We start from the raw sequence: 20,846 nt of genomic DNA on the forward strand, positions 1-20,846 counted from the left end.
TACGCTTATTGACATTTTTTTTTTACCAAAGACATGTGGCTGAATACTGGATTGGCTGGATTTTTTCTATAACAAAAAGTAGAAAATTTCATTTTTTTTTCCAAATTTTCGGTCTTTTCCATTTTTATCGCAAAAAATAAAAATCGCAGAGGTAATCAAATACCATCAAAAGAAAGCTCTATTTGTGTGAAAAAAAGGACGCAAATTTTGTTTGGGTACAGCATTGCATGACGGCGCAATTACCAGTTAAAACAGCGCAGTGCCAAATTGTAAAAAGTGCTCTGGCCATTGAGCAGCCAAATCTTCCGGGACTGAAGTGGTTAAAGTGGCCATTTAGTATTTTGTTTCTGACAGGCTGCGCAAGGAGCCCCATATCTCTGGAACCATAGGTTGTAGGAGCCCCACATTTTTAGCAGTGGTGGGGTAGCACTTAGGCTACATACCCCCCAAATTTGGGGTTGCCGAGCTACGACCCTCGAAGCTCAATTATTTTTTATTTTTTAATGTTCATGCCATGATTTTTTAATGTGAGGCCCTGCCTCACCTGCCACCCCTGACTGCACGTCCCTGGGTTACTGTGATGGAAAGATCTTTCTGAAATCCCCAGTGAAATTAGATAACTAACATTTCAGCTTTTGGTGAACTTTAAAAGATGAGTTCATCTTTGCTCGTCTTTTTTTTCTAAATTCCAGCTCCCCTATGTACCAATATAGCATTAATGTATTTATATTGCAAAAATAAAATAGCTTTCCATTTATTCTACACACGCTTACCTCACTCTCCTCATAGCTGTTTAAAAACACTGCTCAATTACTTCTGTCTTACTTCCTGGTCAGACTTTAGTTCATGACACAGAAAGGAGTTGACCAGCTGAGGGTAGATGATGCAGGGTGTGTGCTAATGAGATCAGGCGGTCAACTCCTTCCTGTGTCATGACCTAAAGTCTGACCAGGAAGTAAGGCAGAAGCAATCGAGCAGTGTGTTTAACCAGTTCTGGACCGCCCATCGCATTTATACTGCGGCAGGGTGGCCCTGGCTGCGCGAAACAATGTACCTGCATGTTGTCCATGCAAACTGGTCTGGAGGTGCGCGTGCGCCGCCTGCGACCCACTCCCGCTGTGATTGGACACAGCGGGAGCCAATCAGTGGGCCCGGCAGCCGCAATCACTCCGGGGAATGACAGAAGTGCAGTCTGCTGATGTAAACACATGTAGGGTAGTCTGCTGATGTAATCGCATAGATATTGCATGTGATCTGCACAGCAATGCGGTGCGAATCACATGCGATGTCTGGCATCACACTAATGTGAACCGCCTTAAAGATTAAAGGCTTTTTTACTTGAAAGGAAAAGTTGACCCATTAGCAAGCAAAAGGGGTCCAATACCACACACTCCTCTTATAATAGTGTTTTCTGATTTTCAGTCCTAAAATATTGGAAGTTATAAAGTGAGCTAATTTTTTTTCCTTTTTTATATTTCAGAAATTCCGTTCGTTTTTTATCAAGGAAAAAATTACTTGTTCTATAAAGCAAATGCTGACTTTGGTGCATTTGAATTTGTATGTAGCTGGCTGGGAAGTTACATAGCCACCATACATTCTGAGGCTGAACAAGAATTCATCCACAGAAGGATTAAAAAGGTAGGTTTAGAACAAATAGGTTTTTTGCAGTCTGCAATAATTTCACCTTCTTTTATTGAAGGCTAACTTCAGCCTAAGCATCTTATTTTAGTAGCTATAGAAAGAGTGAGAAAGAATTACAATTGGTCAGGGATTTTTTATTTTTATCTGTGAACCCTAGTGGGAAGATTTTCTTTGACTTCTCGTCCCCTGTGATGCCTGAATCCAAGGCCGCTGATAAGGCAGTACAACTAGTTGGTCCTGTTGTACTGGGCCAAGGCCTCATCAGCTAAACGGGGGGGGGGGGGGGGGTCAGGGCTTTATTGTTCATTTCTGCTTAAATTAATAAATAGATTTTACTAGACCACACTCCCGCTCATACTTGTTTACCAGTGCTTAGGTTACATTTCCCTGGGCCCCATCACGTCAACAGAGGAGCCCAGGAGGTGAGAGCAGAGCAGGGACCTTTTTTTTTGGGGGGCGTAGGCGGATAAAGTCAGGGCCGCTGTTCCACTCCACCTCGGGGGAGATGGAGGAGGGGGTTGGTGGGGCCCCATCAGGAAGGATGTATGGGGGTCTCATGATTTCTAAAAACAGCCGTGCCTGTTTTAGCAATGTCCAGTTGTAGGCAAGGCATCAACAGCGATAACACAGTCAGATGTTCTAACCGTTCCTAACTCTGAAAGCGTGGTTTGGATAATATATGTTTCTGTAGGGCAAGAGTTGAGGTTGAATCTCCCCCAAAGCCCCATATAGAGGCACTAGAAACCTGAGAGAAGTTCTTCTGCACTCTAACCAAAACAAAATAAAAGGTTTCAGCTGGAGTTGGGCTTCAGGTAGGATGACTGAGGACCAAACATTCTGCATAGTCTACGAAAGGATTCAAGTGACACTAAACTCAGGTTTAAAAAAATATAATCTATTAAAGTCTGAACAGTGTTCTTAACTCTGTCTACTATTGCTCTCAGCCTCCTCCAAAGCTTTAAATTCCTTTTTCATGTGTTGCTGTGATCTGACTTCCTGTTAGAGGGTGGCTACGTTCCTTCTCCATGGTCCCACTGTATGTAGGAATGAAGCCACCCTCTTTGCTTGCTCTCAAGATGGACTATGGCCTGTGAACTATGTGATTTGGAGTGTGCACAGAGCAGTGCACATTACCGCAACAAATGTGCTTTGCTTCTTGAGGGTGAGAGTAAGAGGTTTTAGATCTCATGGAGGAAATTACAAGGTGGCAAAAACACAGTAAAGATTTAATGAAAAATAGATTACAAGGCCATTAGGTAGTGGATGTGTATGGTTTAGTGTCACTTTAGGCGCCCATGCAAATGCAGATTTATGCCCTGTGGTATCAAAAGCAATGATGTGCTTTAGGGCATTGGCTAATGGTCTACATTTACCTTGTAATGGGCCCACAGCGTGGGTCAACGAACAGAGCCCTGTGCTTTACTGTAGCAGTGTTTCTCCTGTCAGGAGGAGCGGGAATGGACAGCTGCTGGAGGGAGGATTCTGCTCTCTCCAATAGTAGCCTACTGTGGGCAGAAAAGAAAAAAAGCCCACTGAGAGCACACCTCTGTCTAACCGTGACACCACTGAGGAGTGAGGGCAGACTGCTTTTTTACTGTCTCCCCTTGTCACATTACATCACCAGTGATGACAAGAAGGTGAGATTTCTTTCATTCTCAGTGGGCTCTGCGCTGAGAAGGAGGTCTGTATTGAGTAAATACAAAAAGATAGAGGGGCAATAATATAAAAAAATCAAAATAAAAAACAATGTCCCCCAATGTAGATCCATCATCAATCACGGCACCCGCTGCACCTCCAGATCCGAAAAAGAAAAAGAAAACGTTCCGCTCACAACGAAGGCTAACCCCTGAATGCCTGCTCCGCCGTTTGACAGTTTTTAAAAAGTTAAGGGGCGTGCAACTTGTTGACATCACCTGGTGGCAGTGCCCCCTTGTGATGTCACTGACCCAGCATGCACAGGTCTGTGATGTCATGAAGGGACGCTGCCACCAGGTGACGTCAACAGGTGGCCCCACCCATTACCTATTTAAGAACTATCAAACGTCGGAGCAGGCATTCAGTGGTTTGCCTTCGTTGCTGGTATGGATTTGGGGGGCCCACTTTGTTTTTTTTATTTTGGCATGGGGTTCCCCTTAAAATCTATACCAGACCCAAAGGGGCCTTTTTTTAAACATTTGTGTATTGTTGGCAATGGTATTGTATTGCCGGCAATTTAAATGTCATTTTTTTTATAAATTTCAGTTTTGCTGCAGCAGGTTCTATAAACGGTACAGATGTGCCACTTTACAGGCATACTAAGGGGACCCCTCAGGCACTATATTTGAAGGAATTTTTCATTTTTATTGTTTCACTTTAAGCATTATTATAATCACTGCTCCTGTAAAATTTAATTTGCATTTAAACCTTCAAAATTAGCACTTTTGATTTTTCAAGTTCGGGTCCCATAGACTTTATCAGCGTTCGTGGGTTGGGTCCAAACTTTTTCAATGTTCAAGAGTTCTGGCACATACCTAACTGGGGGGGGGGTGTTCGGCCCAACTCTACCCAAGAGCCCCTTAGCCTCCACCCGCCCTTAGAGTCCTTCAGCCCCCCTATCCACAAACATTATATACAGTTTGGTGGAGCGCACTGTGTCTGCTAGTTCCATTCCCTCCTCTAACCAGAATGTCTGCCCACCCTTGTTCACCCTGGGCACTGAATGATCATGTCTGGCACTGATTACAGGCATGGATGCCTCTTCTGCATTAAGCACCTATGCAGGCTTTACAGCCTGAAGTCATCTCAAGGGATAAATGTAGAGGTATCACAGCATAGACACAGCATAGTTGATGGTCCCTGTGCACGCTATACTCTATTCAGCTATGTAACCCCACTTTGTGTTATCAATAGCTAAATTAATTCATAGAGATGACCCTTGTGCGGCAAAGTCCACCTAGCTACTGAGAAGATACTGAGATGTGAGCTCCATCTAAAGAATTCACCTTCCCTGTGGTTTGAATTAAACCCTACATTTTTTTAGATCTTGTCAGCACAAGAATGGTTGTCATATCATTATCTTGTCTTGCTGTTTGAGAAATATACTATTGCCTGGTTTGTAAATATCTTTATACATTGTAACATTACTCTAAACATACCTTACTTACTATACTTCTAGATGTCAAAAGAGAATGAAAAATGGTGGCTTGGTCTTGTTTACGAAAACCCAAAAGATGGCTTTGGAAGGTATCGGCATTTATTTATTTATTTATTTTAGTGGTGTGGCTTCTGTGAAGTGGTGTGGCTTCTGTGTCATGTGACCACTGTGATGGGCTCTTATGGAGATCACCCATCCTGCTGGTTGCTGATCAGAAACCTTGAGTGAGTGCTGTCGGTGACAGCTCAGTCACTATGCTGGGAGTGCGCAGTGCACAGTACACAAACTCCTGCACACGTGGATGCTTATGTTCAGCAGCTGGGCATTAGAGCCCACCCTTATTGGCACAACACATATTATTATTATTATTATTATTATAATACAGGATTTATATAGCGCCAAAAGTTTGCGCAGCGCTTTACAACATGGGGGCAGACAGTACACTTACAATACAAATCAATACAGGAGGGATCAGAGGGCCCTGCTCGTTAGAGCTTACAATCTAGAAGATGTGTTACATGGTCAGCAAGAGGTTAAACCCATCTGATTTGTTCCGATCTGGACAGCTCACAATAATACAGATTTGATTGCCTAGGGTTAATCTTTCCACTTCTGCAGTCATATTTAAGAAAACCCCACTATATGTTAATTACTGTATGTGTTACCTTAAGGTACAGCATACAAGGAATACTACAGTTATACTACCAGGAATGTAATGCCACACACTATTGTATGATATTTGAAGTTTTTTCCATTTCTGGGTTGGGTATACCACGCTTCTGGGTACGTCATACATAGAGGATGCTGTAATCTGTTTGTTTTTAATGCAAAAATTATTTTAACTTTGGAAAAAATAAAGTAGGGATGCGCCGTTACTATTTTTTTTTACAACTAGTAGGAGTACCGATACATTTTTATTTTAATACTTGATGATACCAATTACCGATACCCATCGCAACTGTTTTGTGTACACTTCAACTGTCAGAAAAAAGCATTGAAAAGTTATTTACAAACAAAATAAATGTATTTATTTTAAATTGTGCGCTTTTTTAATGTGAAACTTGCGAATCTATTTTAAAGGTGTAAAAATATTAGCGAACAAAGCAAACAAAAAACAGTTTCAATTATTAATAGTATATAAAATAGAAGTGAATAAAAGAAAAAATCAGCAGGAAATTAAAAATTAAATGGAGAAGAATAAGGAGTTAAGTAAGGTTGATTAGAGTAAATTAAGGGTTAATAAGGGGTTAAACAGAGGAACATTTAATAAAGAAAAAAATGTTTTCTTTTACTTGACAGGTTGCTTTAAACTGACTTTCTCTGCAGATCGAAGTTCATCCCTTTGATCTGTAGATGTTCCTTTTTATCTATCTGTTTCAGCGGCTGAGCAATGTTGTTGATAAACATTGCCCAGCTGCTTTTTTTTTTTTGACAGCTCCAATTGCCGGGACTTAGTTTACACTTAAGCTGTCAACTGGGGAACCTGACTGACAACTGAATGAGTCATTGGTTGTTAAGGAAGCCGCGGTCCCACTCCTTAACAACCAATAATCGTATGCTTTTTTTTTTTTTTTTTTTTTATCCTTCAGCTGTCGATGGGGGGATTCTGCTGACAGCTAAAAGAACTGAGCATGAAAGGTATCAGAACATTTACACGAGTACCGATACTCACACAAATGCTTATTATCGGAACCGATACCAATACCAGTATCGGTATCGGTACAACCCTAGAATAAAGTATGTGTTATATCTATTAAGCTGCCTCATGTTGTGCCAACAATGTCCACCTCTTTCAAACCTATAGGTTTTCTATGGAATGGAAACACGATATGCCGGACCTTCAGAGCGCATGCGCCAGTGACGTCACCGGCTGCATGCACTCTGAATATCTCCTAAACTGTGCAAGCTTAGGAGATGTTCACTGTACCTTCAGGTAAGCCTTATTATAGGCTTTCCTGTAGGTACAAGTTAAAAAATTAGGTTTACTACCACTTTCAAACAGCACATTAAAATACATGAGAGTGGGGCAGAACAGACACAATCTATATTGCCAAGACCCCAGCAGGGATTCCAATAACCACATTGGGGCAGCAAGTACAAACTGTGCTTGCAAGTTGGTAGAACCTCATATCATGGAAACAAACATACTGTTATGTATATCCACTTCTGGACCAGCGACGTACACGTACATAGCTGGGCTTCAAGTGGTTACATTTAGGATGATGCCTGCAGCTGCTTTTTTAGAGCTGGTGGTTGGCTCCCTTGTAAAAGCAATCCTAGTGGCTAAGTAGCCACTGGATTGCTTTTACAAGCAGCGGGAGGGAACGTCCTCCCGCCACCTTCCCGGCTTTCTCTGGCTCCCCTGTCCCACCGGTAGACCCAATTGGAGAGCTGGACAAAGCCCGGATCGGCTGCGAGCGGCTCTCGGTTATGGTAACCCAGAAGTGATGACCTGACATCAATTCCAGTTTACCTGGATCTCAATGGTGTCATTTTCAAAAATCAAAAGCATTTGAAAACACAGATCTTGGTGTGATCGAATCCTCTTAAAGTGGAGTTCCACCCAAAAGTGGAACTTCCGCTTTAAGCACTCTTCCCCCTCTTACATGCCACATTTGGCATGTCATTTTTTTGGTGGGGGAGTGGGTGACTACTTTAGAGAGGGACTTCCTGTCCCACTTCCTCCTTCCGACTACGGGCCGCCTAGGCGACTCCTCCTCTCCCCTAGGTGGTCCCTCCCTCTCGGCAATCTTCTAGGACACGTGACAGGTCCCAGAAGATTGCCTGTCCTCTGGAAGAGCGCAGCACGACTCGCGCATGTGCACTGTGCATCCGGCTGTGAAGCTGCAAGCTGTCACAGCCGGGTGCCCACAGTTCCAATGGATGCGCCGAGGAGAGGAGAGGGAGAGGAGCGGCTGCATCGCTGGACCGTGGAACAGGTAAGTGTCTGTTCAGCTAAACTATTTGTAGCTGCTGACTTTTAATTAAATAAAAAAAAAAACCCCTGGAACTCCGCTTTAAGGACAGAGGAGGGATTTGGGGTCTTATAGACCACAGATCTGTCCATAAACAGTACCTGTCACATGCCTTTTACTGTCACAAGGATGTTTACAGCAATAAAAGTGAAAGTGTTGCCTATGTATAGTAAAATTTACGTTGTTTGCTGTCGTTGCTCTGGCTTGCAAAATTTTAAAGTGTGGCATGTTTAGCATCTATTTACTCAGCGCAACATCATCTTTTATATTTTACAAAGAGATCAGTTGTGTATTGTGTTTTTTGCATTAAAATTCAAAAAAAATTTTCCAAAAAAATTGTGTTTGAAAAACCACTGCGCAAATACCGTGTAACATAAAAAATTGGAAAACCCACCAGTTTATTTTCTAGGGCCTTTTCTTTTAAATATATATATTTTTGGGGGGTTCTAAGTAATTTTTTAGCAAAAAATAGTGATTGTTACATGTCAACAAAAAGTGCCAGAAATGACCTGGTCTGGAAGTGGATATAGCAGGGAGGTTCTGTCATAGATATTAGCAGGTCACTTACCAGCTTGTATCACAAATAAATGTTTTTCTATGATGTGATGGCCTATGACAGGTTATCTTTAAATAGTTGTGTTTGATGTGCTGGCAGATGGAAGGACGGGTTGCCTGTTATCTACAAGAACTGGGAAAAGGAGCCAGAGAGCCACGATTTATCCATTGGAGGACAGCAGTGTGCCTATATCATGGCAGACACAGGTTGGTGCTACAAGACGGGATTATCCTTCATCATCATATTTACAGAATATTCATATCAAAAGAAAACAAATGTATAGATTAGGGGGATACTAATTTTATGCCTGTGTGTCAGGTGATTTTTTTTCCCCTCCCTTTTGCTCTTCATTTCTAACATCCTCAAAGTTCTGATATATCCGTTACATGGAGAGGACTGCATTTAGCTACTGCTATGCACAGAAAATGACTACAGCTTTCTGTAAGGAGTCCAAAATTCTGGGCTGCCAATGTGGGCTTAGGAAATTAACGCAACAGGTTTCCAAAGGACCAGCAGAGATAGCTGCTCTGAAAATAGTGATAAAATGAAAAATGAAACAATATGTGGAAAACAAAACTAAAACTCTAATTACAGAGTAAATGTGAATAGTGAAAAAGTCCAAGGCTGAAATTAAAACAAATTGGATCAATCAAAATGAATAGTCCGTGATTCTGAAAATGGTGCTCAAATAGATGAGTAAATAGGACATAATCTTCCACCACCAATAAGTGCCAAACACTAAATGAAATGCACGCTTACCAAAAGGCAAGCTAATGGAACTTGCGGCTATATACCCAGCCAGGGCCTTTTTACAGGGAATCAGGACAACCAATCCAATGGCGTCAGCACAGCAGAGGAGAGATGGGCAGCTGATGAACAAATAGCTTGATCAAGCAAAACACATGGATGGATACCGATTGTCACCCAAAAAATGAGAAAAGGAAACTCTCCATAGTGTAAATCTGGTATTATCATTTAATAAAATAAGAAAGAACACACTTACACAAAACACTGTTAAAATCAGTAAAGGTAGCCGGCCGGCTTGAGAAACGCCCGTTCGCTCAAAAGCACCAAACGTGCTGACGTCATCGCGTTTGGTGCTTCTTAACGAACGGGCGTTTGCAAGCCGGCCGGCTACCTTTGCTGATTTTAACAGTGTTTTGTGTAAGTGTGTTCTTTCTTATTTTATTAAATGATAATACCAGATTTACACTATGGAGAGTTTCCTTTTCTCATTTTTTGGGTGACAATTGGTATCCATCTGTGTTTTTTGCTTGATCGATCTATTTGTTCATCGGCTGCCCATCTCTCCTCTGCTGACGCCATTGTAGTGGTTTTCCTGATTCCCTGGAAAAAGGCCCTGGCTGGGTATATAGCCGCAAACTCCATTAGCTTGCCTTTTGGTAAGCATGCATTTCATTTGGTGTTTGGCACTTATTGGTGGTGGAAGATTATGTCCTATTTACTCATCTATTTGAGCACCATTTTCAGACTATTAATTTTGGTTGATTCAATTTGCTTTAATTTCAGCCTTGGACTTTTTCACTATTCACATTTGCTCTGTAATTAGAGTTTTAGTTTTGTTTTCCACATATTGTTTCATTTTTCATTTTATCACTATTTTCAGCGCAGCTATCTCTACTGGTTATTTGTTTATATGTGTGTATCTCACATTTTAGCTGCTGCTTATTTCTAGTTTTGTTTTTGTTTAGAGCGCGGTATTTCCCATTTTTCTAGGTTTCCAAAGGACATCAATGGAAATTGTTCAGTTAAGTTCTTAAAGATAAATTCTAGGCATGATATATTTTTACATAGTTACAGTGCCTTGAAAAAGTATTCATACCCCTTGAAATTTTCCACAATTTGTCATGTTACAACCAAAAATGTAAATGTATTTTATTGGGATTTTATGTGATAGACCAACACAAAGTGGCACATAATTGTGAAGTGGAAGGAAAATGATAAATGGTTTTCAACATTTTTTACAAATAAATGTGTGAAATGTGTGGCGTGCATTTGTATTCAGCCCCCTTTACTCTGATACCCCTAACTAAAATCTAGAGCAGGGGTCTTCAAACTACGGCCCTCCAGTTGTTCTGGAACTACAATTCCCATCATGCCTAGTCATGTGTGTGAATCTCAGAGTTTTACAAGGCCTCATGGGATGTGTAGTTCCCCAACAGCTGGAGAGCTGTAGTTTGAAGATTCCTGATATAGAGGAACCAATTGCCTTCAGAAGTCACCTAATTAGTAAATAGAGTCCACCTATGTGTAATTTATTCTCAGTGTAAATACAGCTGTGCTGTGAAGCCCTCAGAGGTTTGTTAGAGAACCTTAGTGAACAAACAGCATCATGAAGGCCAAGGAACAAACCAGACAGGTCAGGAATAAAGTTGTGGAGAAGTTTAAAGCAAGGTTAGGTTATAAAAAAAATCCCAAGCTTTGAACATCTCACAGGGCACTGTTCAATCCTAGTCATACATCAGGCCGGCCGCTCAGTAGACATGTGCAGAACAGAAAAAATTGTTTTGTTTTGTTTCAGGTAGATTCGTTATGTTACTAATTTTGTTTTGTTGATTCGTTTAGTTTCAATTTAGTTTATTATTTTCTAAGGAATTCCACATTTTTAGGAACAATTTGAATTTGGATTGGTCGAAAAAAGATCGACCGATTCAAATTCTGTGTGAAGAATAGCTGGTTGTTAAGGAGCGGGCCAGGAAGCCGACCACCGCGTCCTTAACAACCAACCATGTCAATTGTAAACAAAAGAATTCTGGCAATGAAAAATGCAAAAAAGAAAAAAACAGTGTGGGGTCCCCCCAGTCTATACCAGGCCCTTCAGGTCTGGTATGGGTTTTAAGGGGAGCCCCATGCCAAAATGTAAGAAAAAAAAGGTGTGTGGTCCCCCCCAAAATCCATACTCGACCCTTATCTGAGCATGCAGCCTGGCAGGCTAGGAAAGGAGGGGGGGCAAGTGCCCACCCCCCTCCTAAACTATATTAGGCCACATGCCCTGAACATGGTGGGGTGCTTTGGGGCAGGGGGGCTCAGCTCTGCTCTCTGGGAACAAGCGCCTCTTCCCCACAACCCTGGCCCTAAAAAAATGTTTTTTTAAATGGCCCCCCGAAGTGGATCCAACGTCAGTCACGATGCCTGCTGCTTCCGCCGACCCAAAAACAAAAAAAAACCTCTGCAACCAACAAAGGCTCCCGCCATCTGACAGTTCTTAAATAACTAAGGAGCGGGGCCACCCAATGACATCATTGGGAGACCCTGCCCCCTTGTGACGTCACTGACCCGGGCATGCTGATGTCACACCCACAACCACCAAAGTGCCTGGTATGCATTGGGAGGGACCCCACGATGTTGTTTTTCTCCTGCATTTTTCATTGCGGCATTCTTTTGTTTATATTCGTCTGTCAGCGGGGAAGCACGCTGTTAAGGACGTGACCTCCAGCTTCCCAGACTGCTCCTTAACACCACGCTATTCTTCACACAGAATATAAAATCTCAATCATTTTTTGAACGATCCGAATTCTAATTATTCCGAAAATGTGGAATTCAAAAATTATTTCAAATTTATATTCGGACCAAAATGGATTGCACATGTCCATACCTGGAATTCATCTTTAACTTAGGGGACCTATTCAAATGCTGAAGGCAAATAATAGCATGCAAACAAAATAAGATCTGTATGATAGGAAACCTAAAAGGTGAATTTTCTGACATTTGCAAATTTACTGTGATAGCTTTTTAAACCAACATTTACATTACATAGTGTTTGGAGGCAGCCAGGCTGGAAGGCTAATAGCCAGTCTAAAGTGACTCTCTTGCCAAAAAAGAAAAGCCTTTAAAGGAAGGATCTTAGCAGTTTTTCTGCCCATGTCTCCGATCTTTTCTTTCTTGCAGAGTCACACTGGCCAGAGAATCTTCAGTGTACTGTGCAAAGTGCTTTTAGAGAATCCTGAGAATCCTGGGGTGGCCGCAAACCAACGCTAAGTCCTAAGATTCCTTGGCCAATCGGGTCTCAGGACCTGCTTCCTGATTGGCCGAGAGGAGAATCAGAAAGACAATAGCGAATATTATATTCGCTACTGTCACACAGCTGGGTGGGCTCAGGGTACAGTGCTCTTTTTTGAAGCCAATAAGAGACTAAGATTCTAATCATGTGCTTAAAAAAAAAATCTCATTGAAATCCATGCGTCTGGCGCCCTTCATGTAGATTAGGGGGCAGGTGCATGCATGGATTGGGGGGTGGCGCACCTGGGCCCTGTATGGATGGGCCGCCATTGCTTCTAATAAATTATGTTGAATTTCATGTCTTCTTGGTGAGTTGACACCGCCAGTGGATATTGTTGAGTTAGCAAGTTGCCATAGTATTCATACAAATTCAGGAGTATGTCTTTTCCAAAAATTGACATTTGAGACTGAAAATACTTTGACCGGAGTAGCTCTGCAAGACAGAGAACATCAGAGGTGGCTTTTTTTTCTTTTCAGAGTAACTTTAAGGATGAAAATAAGTAAGAATAACAGCTGGCAAGACATAAGTGCAGTAAAATGTATGGTTAGTCTTTGTACGCAAAGCCCCATGCCCAAATCTCCTGCACTTAGTTTCAGGTACAGAAAACAAATATTCACTCCATCTGGTTGGTGGGCATGTGAATCCAGCTGTCAAATGGGCATTATAAAAAAAGCGAATCTTCCAATTGGTCCCTGATCTGATCAGATTAAAGTGGTAGTAAAGTCCGCTTTCTGGTTCTTTACCTACAGGTAAGCTTATGAATATCTCCTAAATGTGCACCGTTTAGGAGATATATGCTCATTTGACAGCCGGTGGCACCAATGGCGCATGCGCTCTGAAGAAACGGCATACCGGTGCCATTCCTTCAGAGCGCTGTGCCATGCCCGTGACTCCTATGCACATGCGCAGGAGTGAGGTAATTGCGGCTCCTGCAAACCTGGAAGGAAGACAAGGTAAAGATGGAAGCTCTTTCTGCGGTGACAGCACACAACTGGAGGGCTTGTCTGAGAGCGGTGCATACTAGCACATTATGCCATTGCATTACAGGAGATTACTTTTTTCCCAAATGCCACGGTTTACTACCACTTTAATAAACCATCAGCCATTCCTCTAACCAGTGGTGGCCGGTGGAAAAAAAATTTGAGGGTGGGGCAAACAGTATAGCAACAACCCCCTCCCCTCCCCCCCTGGTCAGTAGCACTTATCCCATCACCAGCAGCTTCCTCTGCTCGGTGGCGGCTTCCTGTTCTTCTGTGCTCCATGGTTCATCACGATGGCGGCTTCCGTTTCCTCCCTCCTCCTCGGCGGCCAATTGGGAGCCTTCTCTTTTAGGACAATCGGAAACGTGTCTCACACCCGCTTCTGATTGGCCGGATTGAGGATCAGTGTTTCAACAGCAAATATTCATTCGCCGTTGTAACACACCTGAGCCCATCCGATTTTGAAGCCTATTAAAGCCTATGGCTCTAATCAGGTGCTTTAAAAAAAAACCTGTCTGCTGTAATTCATGAATCTATCCATTGCATATAGTGGGGTGGCGTGAAAAGAGGGGGCGGTGCCCCGGCGCCACTAATGGACGCTACTTCTAACCTTATAAATGTACTCCTTAGCATATCAGTTTTCAGTTATGTACATTTATTTCCTACAAATAGGCTACTGAGCAGTTTGTAAAGAAGACTGAGCAATTTCTTCCCTAAACACAAAATCATGGGATTTGCCAATGTAGCCTATCATTGGTATTCCACCATTACTTGTTCAGACATACAAGATCATTTCTTCTGTTTAGTGAGAGAAATAGCCATAATTGTAAAGTTTATTTAATACTATCATTCTACTTAAGTCTTCCAGGATCACTGGAGGCGTTGTGTGGGTGGGTTGTGGGGAAGGCATGGCTAGGATTACAGATAATGCATTGTGTTGTATCAGTAACTCTAGAAAGCTGTCTCTTCCAGGTCTCTGGGGTTTTTCAGACTGTTTTGCAATGAATTCAGGAATCTGTAAAACAAGCTTAATGCTCAGAATAGAAAAAGATAAAATCCCCGAAAAGGATGACAAGCAGAAACACGGAACATGCCCTGTGGATTGGCTGTACTATGGATATAAGGTTAATATATGCGGTTATTATTTTCCATATTCAATGGAGGTGATTAAAGAGAATTTCCTGTGTAAAATAAAAGACGGCCTTTGGCTTCTGGCCTCTACATATGATAACAGATCAATCCTCCTTCTGCCGAAGCTGGATTACACCAGGGAGATGTGACATTAGATTTAATTTGCATCTCCACCTCTGGGAAAATATAGTATTGTTAGGCTTTAAATGCATTATTGTATGGGGGCTGTGCTGGAAGTAACACAAAAGTGGGCATAACATTTTTATTAACTTACATAGACCGTTCAAATTTCACATGGGGGTAGAGTAACTTTTCCTCTGTAGCAGGGGCAGGCAATCCCCCGCCATGCGAAGCGGCTTTTGCCGGCACTTGACTCCCTCCCCATCAGCAGAGCAGTGCAGGGAAGTGTCAGTGAGACACTAATGCATTCTAATTTCAGAATTTCCCACGCCGCACCTGCACTGAGGGGGAGACACTGTGTCCCCACACATTGTAAACAATGGGAAAAAATGTTTGGTTCTCACTGTAGCTGCGATCGTCAGCTCTTGTGATGGGGAAGAGATTGGATGCAGTTCTGCTGGGGGGGGGGGGGGGTCCCTGTTTCCAGGAGGAGGAGGACGGGGGGGGGGGGTCCCTGTTTCCAGGAGGAGGAGGACGGGGGGGGGGTCCCTGTTTCCAGGAGGAGGAGGACAGTCATTGGCCACTGCTAAAGCCAATCACAGTCCTGCTAGTCCCGTCCACCCTCTGGAGGAAGATGACTCGCTTAGTTGCCACTACCAATCTCAGAAAGAAGGGAATTCACTGTGATTGAGAAAACCACAATCAGGTGATAGTTTATAGAATTACTGTTGAGCTTCTGGGAACTTTGTTGAAATTATTCCTGAACCTTTGCGTCACTTACTACTGAACCCCGGCACTCTGTGTCCCTTTAAGCCACAGCCAGTATTCGGCGCAGTGAAAATCACACCCAACTTTTGCTGCGGTGCACTTTTTCTCATCTGTGTGGGCCCAACTTATGATCCTGCACACAGGCCCACTGCTTTCAGAAAATACCCCTGACCTGAGCTCATCATTGCGCATCCATTCCATATGCTTGTATGTGACATCACATACATCCCATACAAGCACCTGGGCTGGATGCGAGCGTTGGATCAGCGGGGATAAGTGTGCCAGGACAGGTAGATGTGTCTCATCTCTGCTACCTTTCACCACTCTGCATATCATAGATGAGAAGAGGGTACGGCGGTGAAGCAGATGAGGAGGGGTTCAGAGGCGGGACAGAAGTGCAGGAGGGTACAGCGGTGGGGCAGATGTGCAGGGAGGTACAGTGGTGGAAGAGATGAGAAGGGGGTTCAGCAGTGGGACAGAAGAGCAGGGGGGTTACAGTGGTGGAACAGATGAGCAGGGGGGTTCAGTGTTGGGGCAGACGTAGGGTTGCCACCTCATCCCTTTAAAACCGAAAACATATTATTTACACAGGTTCTGTGGCTAATTAAGGTGATAATTAAACTCACTTGGTGCCTTATCTGCATTAAATTAGCCTCAGAACCTGTGTAATTCATATGTGTTTGGATTTAAAGGGATTAGGAGGCAACTCTAGGCAGATGAGAAGGGGGTTCAGTGGTGGGACAGAAAAGCAGGGTGGGGGGTAGAGCAGTGGGGCAGATGTGAAAGGAGGTGTATTGGTGGGACAGATGAGAAGGTGATTCAGTAGTGAGAGCATGGGGATACGGCGGTGGAGCAGATGTGCAGGGAGGCACAGTGGTGGGGCAGATGAGAAAAAGGGGTACATTGATGGGGCAGATGAGCAGGGGGGGGGGGTTACAGTGGTGGGAGAGAAGAGCAAGGAGGTACAGTGGTGGGGCAGATGTGCAGGAGGTACAATGGTTGGAGGGATGAGAAGGGGGTTCAGCGGTGGGACAGAAAAGCAGGGGAGTACATTGATGGGGCAGATGAGCAGGGAGTTACAGTGGTGGGACAGATGAGCAGGGGGGGTTCAGTATTGGGGCAGATGAGAACAGGGTTCAGCGGTGGGGCAGATGTGAAAGGAAAGTGCATTGGTGGGACAGATGAGAAGGGGGTTACAGTAGTTGGGCAGAAGAGCAGGGGGTACAGAGGTGGGGCAGATGTACAGGGGGGTACAGTGGCGGGGTAGAGGTGAAAGGAGGTACATTGGTGGGACAGATGAGCAGGGGGTTACAGCGGTGGGGCAGAGGAGCAGGAGCAGGGGGGTACAGAGGTGGGGCATATGTGCAGAGGGGTGCAGAGGAGAAAGGCGGTACATCGGTGGAACACATGAGCAGGGGGTTACAGTGTTGGGGCAGAAGAGCAGGGGGAACAGAGGTGGAGTAGATATGCAGGGAGGTACAGTGGTGGGGCAGATGAGAAAGGGAGATTATTTGTGGGGCAGATGAGCAGCGGGTTACAGTGGTGGGACACAAGAGCAGGGTGGTACAGTGGTGGGACAGATGAGCAGGGTAGTACAGTGGTGGGGCAGATGTGCAGGGGGTTACAGTGGTGGGGCAGATGAGAAAGGGGGTACATTGGTGGGGCAGATGAGCCGGCGGTTACAGTGGTGGGACAGAAGAGCAGGGTGGTACAATGATGGGGCAGATGTACAAGGGGTTACCGTGGTGGGGCAGATGTGCAGGGGAGTACAGTGGTGGGGCAGATATGCAGGGGAGTACAGTGGTGGAGCAGATGTACAGGGGGTTACCGTGGTGGGGCAGATGTGCAGGGGAGTACAGTGGTGGGGCAGATATGCAGGGGAGTACAGTGGTGGAGCAGATGTGCATGGGAGTACAGTGGTGGGGCAGATATGCAAGGGGGACAGTGGTTTGAGGTGTGAAGGTACGTGAATTGGGGCTGATCTGAGGCGTGAGAGTGCAGGATGTTAATTTCTCCTTACTACTCAAGTCTTTTACAGCATTTACTTTGTAAAAAATCCTTTTTATGAATGAGAGTGTAAAGTTGACTTTTTTTTATCACAAAAAATGGGCATGCTCAATTTGTTTGAAAACATTTTTCAGCATACTGTGCTCAAAAAGTTGCCTACCCCTGCTCTATAGTAACTCTTCTTCTTTTTCATTGCAGGTAAATAATGAATTTAAAGCAGAAGCAATGTATCGTTGTTGAGTTCTTGACGAAGGAGGGAATGCTTATGTAGATCAACCTTTCTCAGCTGAGGTGCTGCGGCACACTGGGGTGCCATATGGGATCATCAGGGATGCAGTGAAATCCTGGTTGAGAAAGGCTGTAGATGGAGCTTCCACTGTGCTGATGTAAAGATCGGAGCTCCGCCGGTCCCAGCCCTGTATGGATACAGCCCAGCACAGAAAAGGCTTGATCAGGGGAACAGTGCAGAGCAGTGGAAGGGGGTGTCTTCCTCAGTTCTTGAGAAAGGAAGGGTGCAAACTGTCCAATATTTACAGATGTTACAAAATGGAGATGACACCAAAGCAATGTCTTGTCATTGGTGGCTTTTGTCCATGGTGTTGGCTGCATCAGTGTTTCTCAACCTTTTTTCTGTCACGGCACCCTTTAAAAGTATTTTTAGTCTTGAAGCTCCCCAGTCTAAGGGCTTATTCACACAAGGTTGGAGGATGGAAAAGCCACATAGTTGAGACCATCCCTCAGCTGTTCCCTCTTTAACTGCAGGGGTAGTGGCTGGGGTTGCACACATACCATGGCAATGATATTTTGCTTTGCGACTCTGGCTGGAATTATACCAGCAGGCAGGCAGTACCTCCCGCTGAATGCACCCCATTCAGGAGATTGAGGCAGAGCTGCAACTGCCCTGCAAACGTGTGCATTGCATGTGGTTACGGCATGCTGTTGCTGCATTTTGGGCTTAAATGTATTACTATGTAAAGCATCTCAGACTCTATTAAACCACACCCCATTTAAGCCATGCCCAATATGTAGCACAATTTAAGCCACGCCCACATTTCGCCTGAGGCCCACATTTTATCTTGCACACGGGCCCACTGATTTCATGATACATTCCTGGGTTGGCATAAAAAGGATCCAACAGCTCATGCTCAGTTGTGTGTTATATGCTGAGGCATTGTCATCTGTAATTAAATTGTCTCTCTTTATTTGGTGTATAATTGGTATATTCATTTACAGAATACACAGTGTTAGTGGACTCTGGTCCTTCCTGGCTAGATGTTCTAGTGTGAACACTAGCTGGAATTAAATGCAGGTAACAATCTATTGGTACACTGATCTATTTAATGTTGTGACCCTGAGTTATTTATTAATGATGTAGGATAATGCAGTATTTCCAGATTTCTGGAAGGAATCCTTATGGATACAAGAGGATTAATTTTGAAGATCCAGGTATAGATATTTTTACATTGTTACATTGGTCTAGCTTGGACCAATATACTATAAAAAGTATGATTTCCACTTGCAGACATGCAGACCATCTTTTCTTCTTTTCTCCACGACTGTGTCTCTACGTATGTGGAGGTGGCCATCTTGTAGAGGCAAGGCTTTTCTTTGTCATGCTAGAGCTCCCCCCCCCCCCCCCCCAATGACTAGTGATCGGCAGAATGATGGGGGATATGATCAAGAGGCAGCAGGAGATGTGGAGGAATCACAGATGTACAGAATGGATGAAGCAGATGTAGACAAATGCTTGTGCTGCAGGTTGTCAAGTACAGCTTCCTCTCCAGCAGGGAGAACAGTGAACAGTAGTGACCTCACAAAATCTCAATCCAAGTCTCCCGAGAGTAGCAGTCAGAGGAAGAGTGTCTTAGATCTGACACTGGAGATATACTGTACATCTATGAGGCTCAATACACAGCAGTAATCATGCACAGTTTTTCAGTAGAAATTCAAGATATAGGTACATTTTTGGGATATATTTAGATGTTCCCTTTTAACACAGAAATTCTTCACTTTTTGAAGTCTACTTTATCCTGCAGCTTCTCCCAATCCTTAGCATTAATCTCAACCTAACCTCTAGAACCATATACTTAGCAATTATCTGGACAGAAAGAATTGTCACAAGGAAAACTCACGTATCACATATGATAATTATGCCTGAAATCCAATACCCATTTTTGTGATCTTATTATACCACCGCTATGTGAATCCAATAAGTAAGATGATTTTAAAAAATACAACAGCCAAATTGTGTCAAAAACAGATGGTCTGTGTTTCCCTACTAGGATGTTAATGTCTCTTTTTTTTCATTATCAAAAAATAGTGTTACCTTGTAAACAAAAATGAAGATGGAAAAATACTGGATTGGCATTCTGCTGCTCAGAATTGCAAAAATGATGGCGGTCAATTGTCTACCATTTCCAATCATCTTGAACAAGGTATATGCTACATGTTTTTTTTTTTAAATAATTGTGTATAAAATAGGGTGAACCTGTTCTCCTCTAGTTTCTAAAGTAACAGAACTATAATGACGCCATGCACACTAGCTTACATAAACGCTCCTAGCAGCAGCTTTTGAGCATTTTTTCTGCTTCTAGAAGCAGACAGCGTTATCCTATGTGTCCATGCACACTAGTCTAGTCTAGAAGTGTTTTTGAAGCTTCAGCTTTTAGGAGCAGTAAAAAAAACTTTTTTTTTTGGGCGATTTCGGGTGCGACTTGCCAGCAGAAAAGAACGCTGAATGCTCCTAACTGCTGCTAAAATGCCGATAAAAGCGTTTTTGTAGCTTATAGTGTGCATGGAACCTGTAACTGTCAGCAGGTCAGTTCCTGATCCAGCTTCTTCTTCCCCAGTTTGTCCAAAGCTGCCCGGCCAAAAAGTAAAGGCAAACAGTGACTTTTTAAAAGTCAATAATTGCATGTGTTTTGCTATTTCCCCTCAGATGACAACGCCCGGCATGCCAATAGGTTGCTCAGGCCACAAGCATTGTGGTTTGGAATGGTGGAGGTGGTCATGGGGGTGGGGATGGTATTTATAATCTAATTTAATGTCTAATGAAAAGGGAGATGTGCAACTGGGGAAGCAGAAGCCTGGTCAAAAGATAAATAGCGTTGATGCCGCAGGTTTTCTTTAAGCATATATTATTGGCTAGACTTTTATTTGATAATGGTAGCAATACACATAAGTATGGTTTGTGTGGTCACTTTTCCACCACTAGTCCCACATCTCTGGCTTTGCAGTGACGTTTGCTAGCACATTTACCTGCAGCCTGGGTGGAATAATCCACCAACCAACAGGGACTGTATAGTTCCAATGCATGAATTATGCAGCCCAAGGCAGCTGACAAATTAATCCACCAGCCAAGTGTGACTTCCAAGGACAACGCTTTTGTCAGAAAACGATCAACTGTGAACACTGCACCAGTCAGACTCATGCTTCTACAGAAAAAAAACGAATCCTACCGGTAATCTGCAAAAACCCAAAACGTCAGACTGTAGGTTGAACAGATGCAAACTCA

General features: G+C 43.5%; 1 protein-coding gene across 2 annotated transcripts in view; it reads left to right on the forward strand.

Moving 5' to 3' along the window:
- The window catches only part of PLA2R1 (phospholipase A2 receptor 1), a 172,537-nt gene that overhangs the window by 104,056 nt on the left and 47,635 nt on the right, over nucleotides 1-20,846 (forward strand). For both annotated transcript variants that reach the window (XM_073634071.1, XM_073634072.1), the window contains exons 17-21: nucleotides 1,481-1,638; nucleotides 4,796-4,863; nucleotides 8,405-8,511; nucleotides 14,279-14,430; nucleotides 19,653-19,767. In XM_073634071.1, coding sequence (XP_073490172.1) covers nucleotides 1,481-1,638; nucleotides 4,796-4,863; nucleotides 8,405-8,511; nucleotides 14,279-14,430; nucleotides 19,653-19,767 — 600 coding nt within the window. The remainder of the gene's footprint in view (nucleotides 1-1,480; nucleotides 1,639-4,795; nucleotides 4,864-8,404; nucleotides 8,512-14,278; nucleotides 14,431-19,652; nucleotides 19,768-20,846) is intronic.

The sequence above is a fragment of the Aquarana catesbeiana genome, linkage group LG06, assembly GCF_042186555.1.
Source record: "Aquarana catesbeiana isolate 2022-GZ linkage group LG06, ASM4218655v1, whole genome shotgun sequence".
In the NCBI taxonomy this organism is placed as follows: Eukaryota; Metazoa; Chordata; class Amphibia; order Anura; family Ranidae; genus Aquarana; species Aquarana catesbeiana.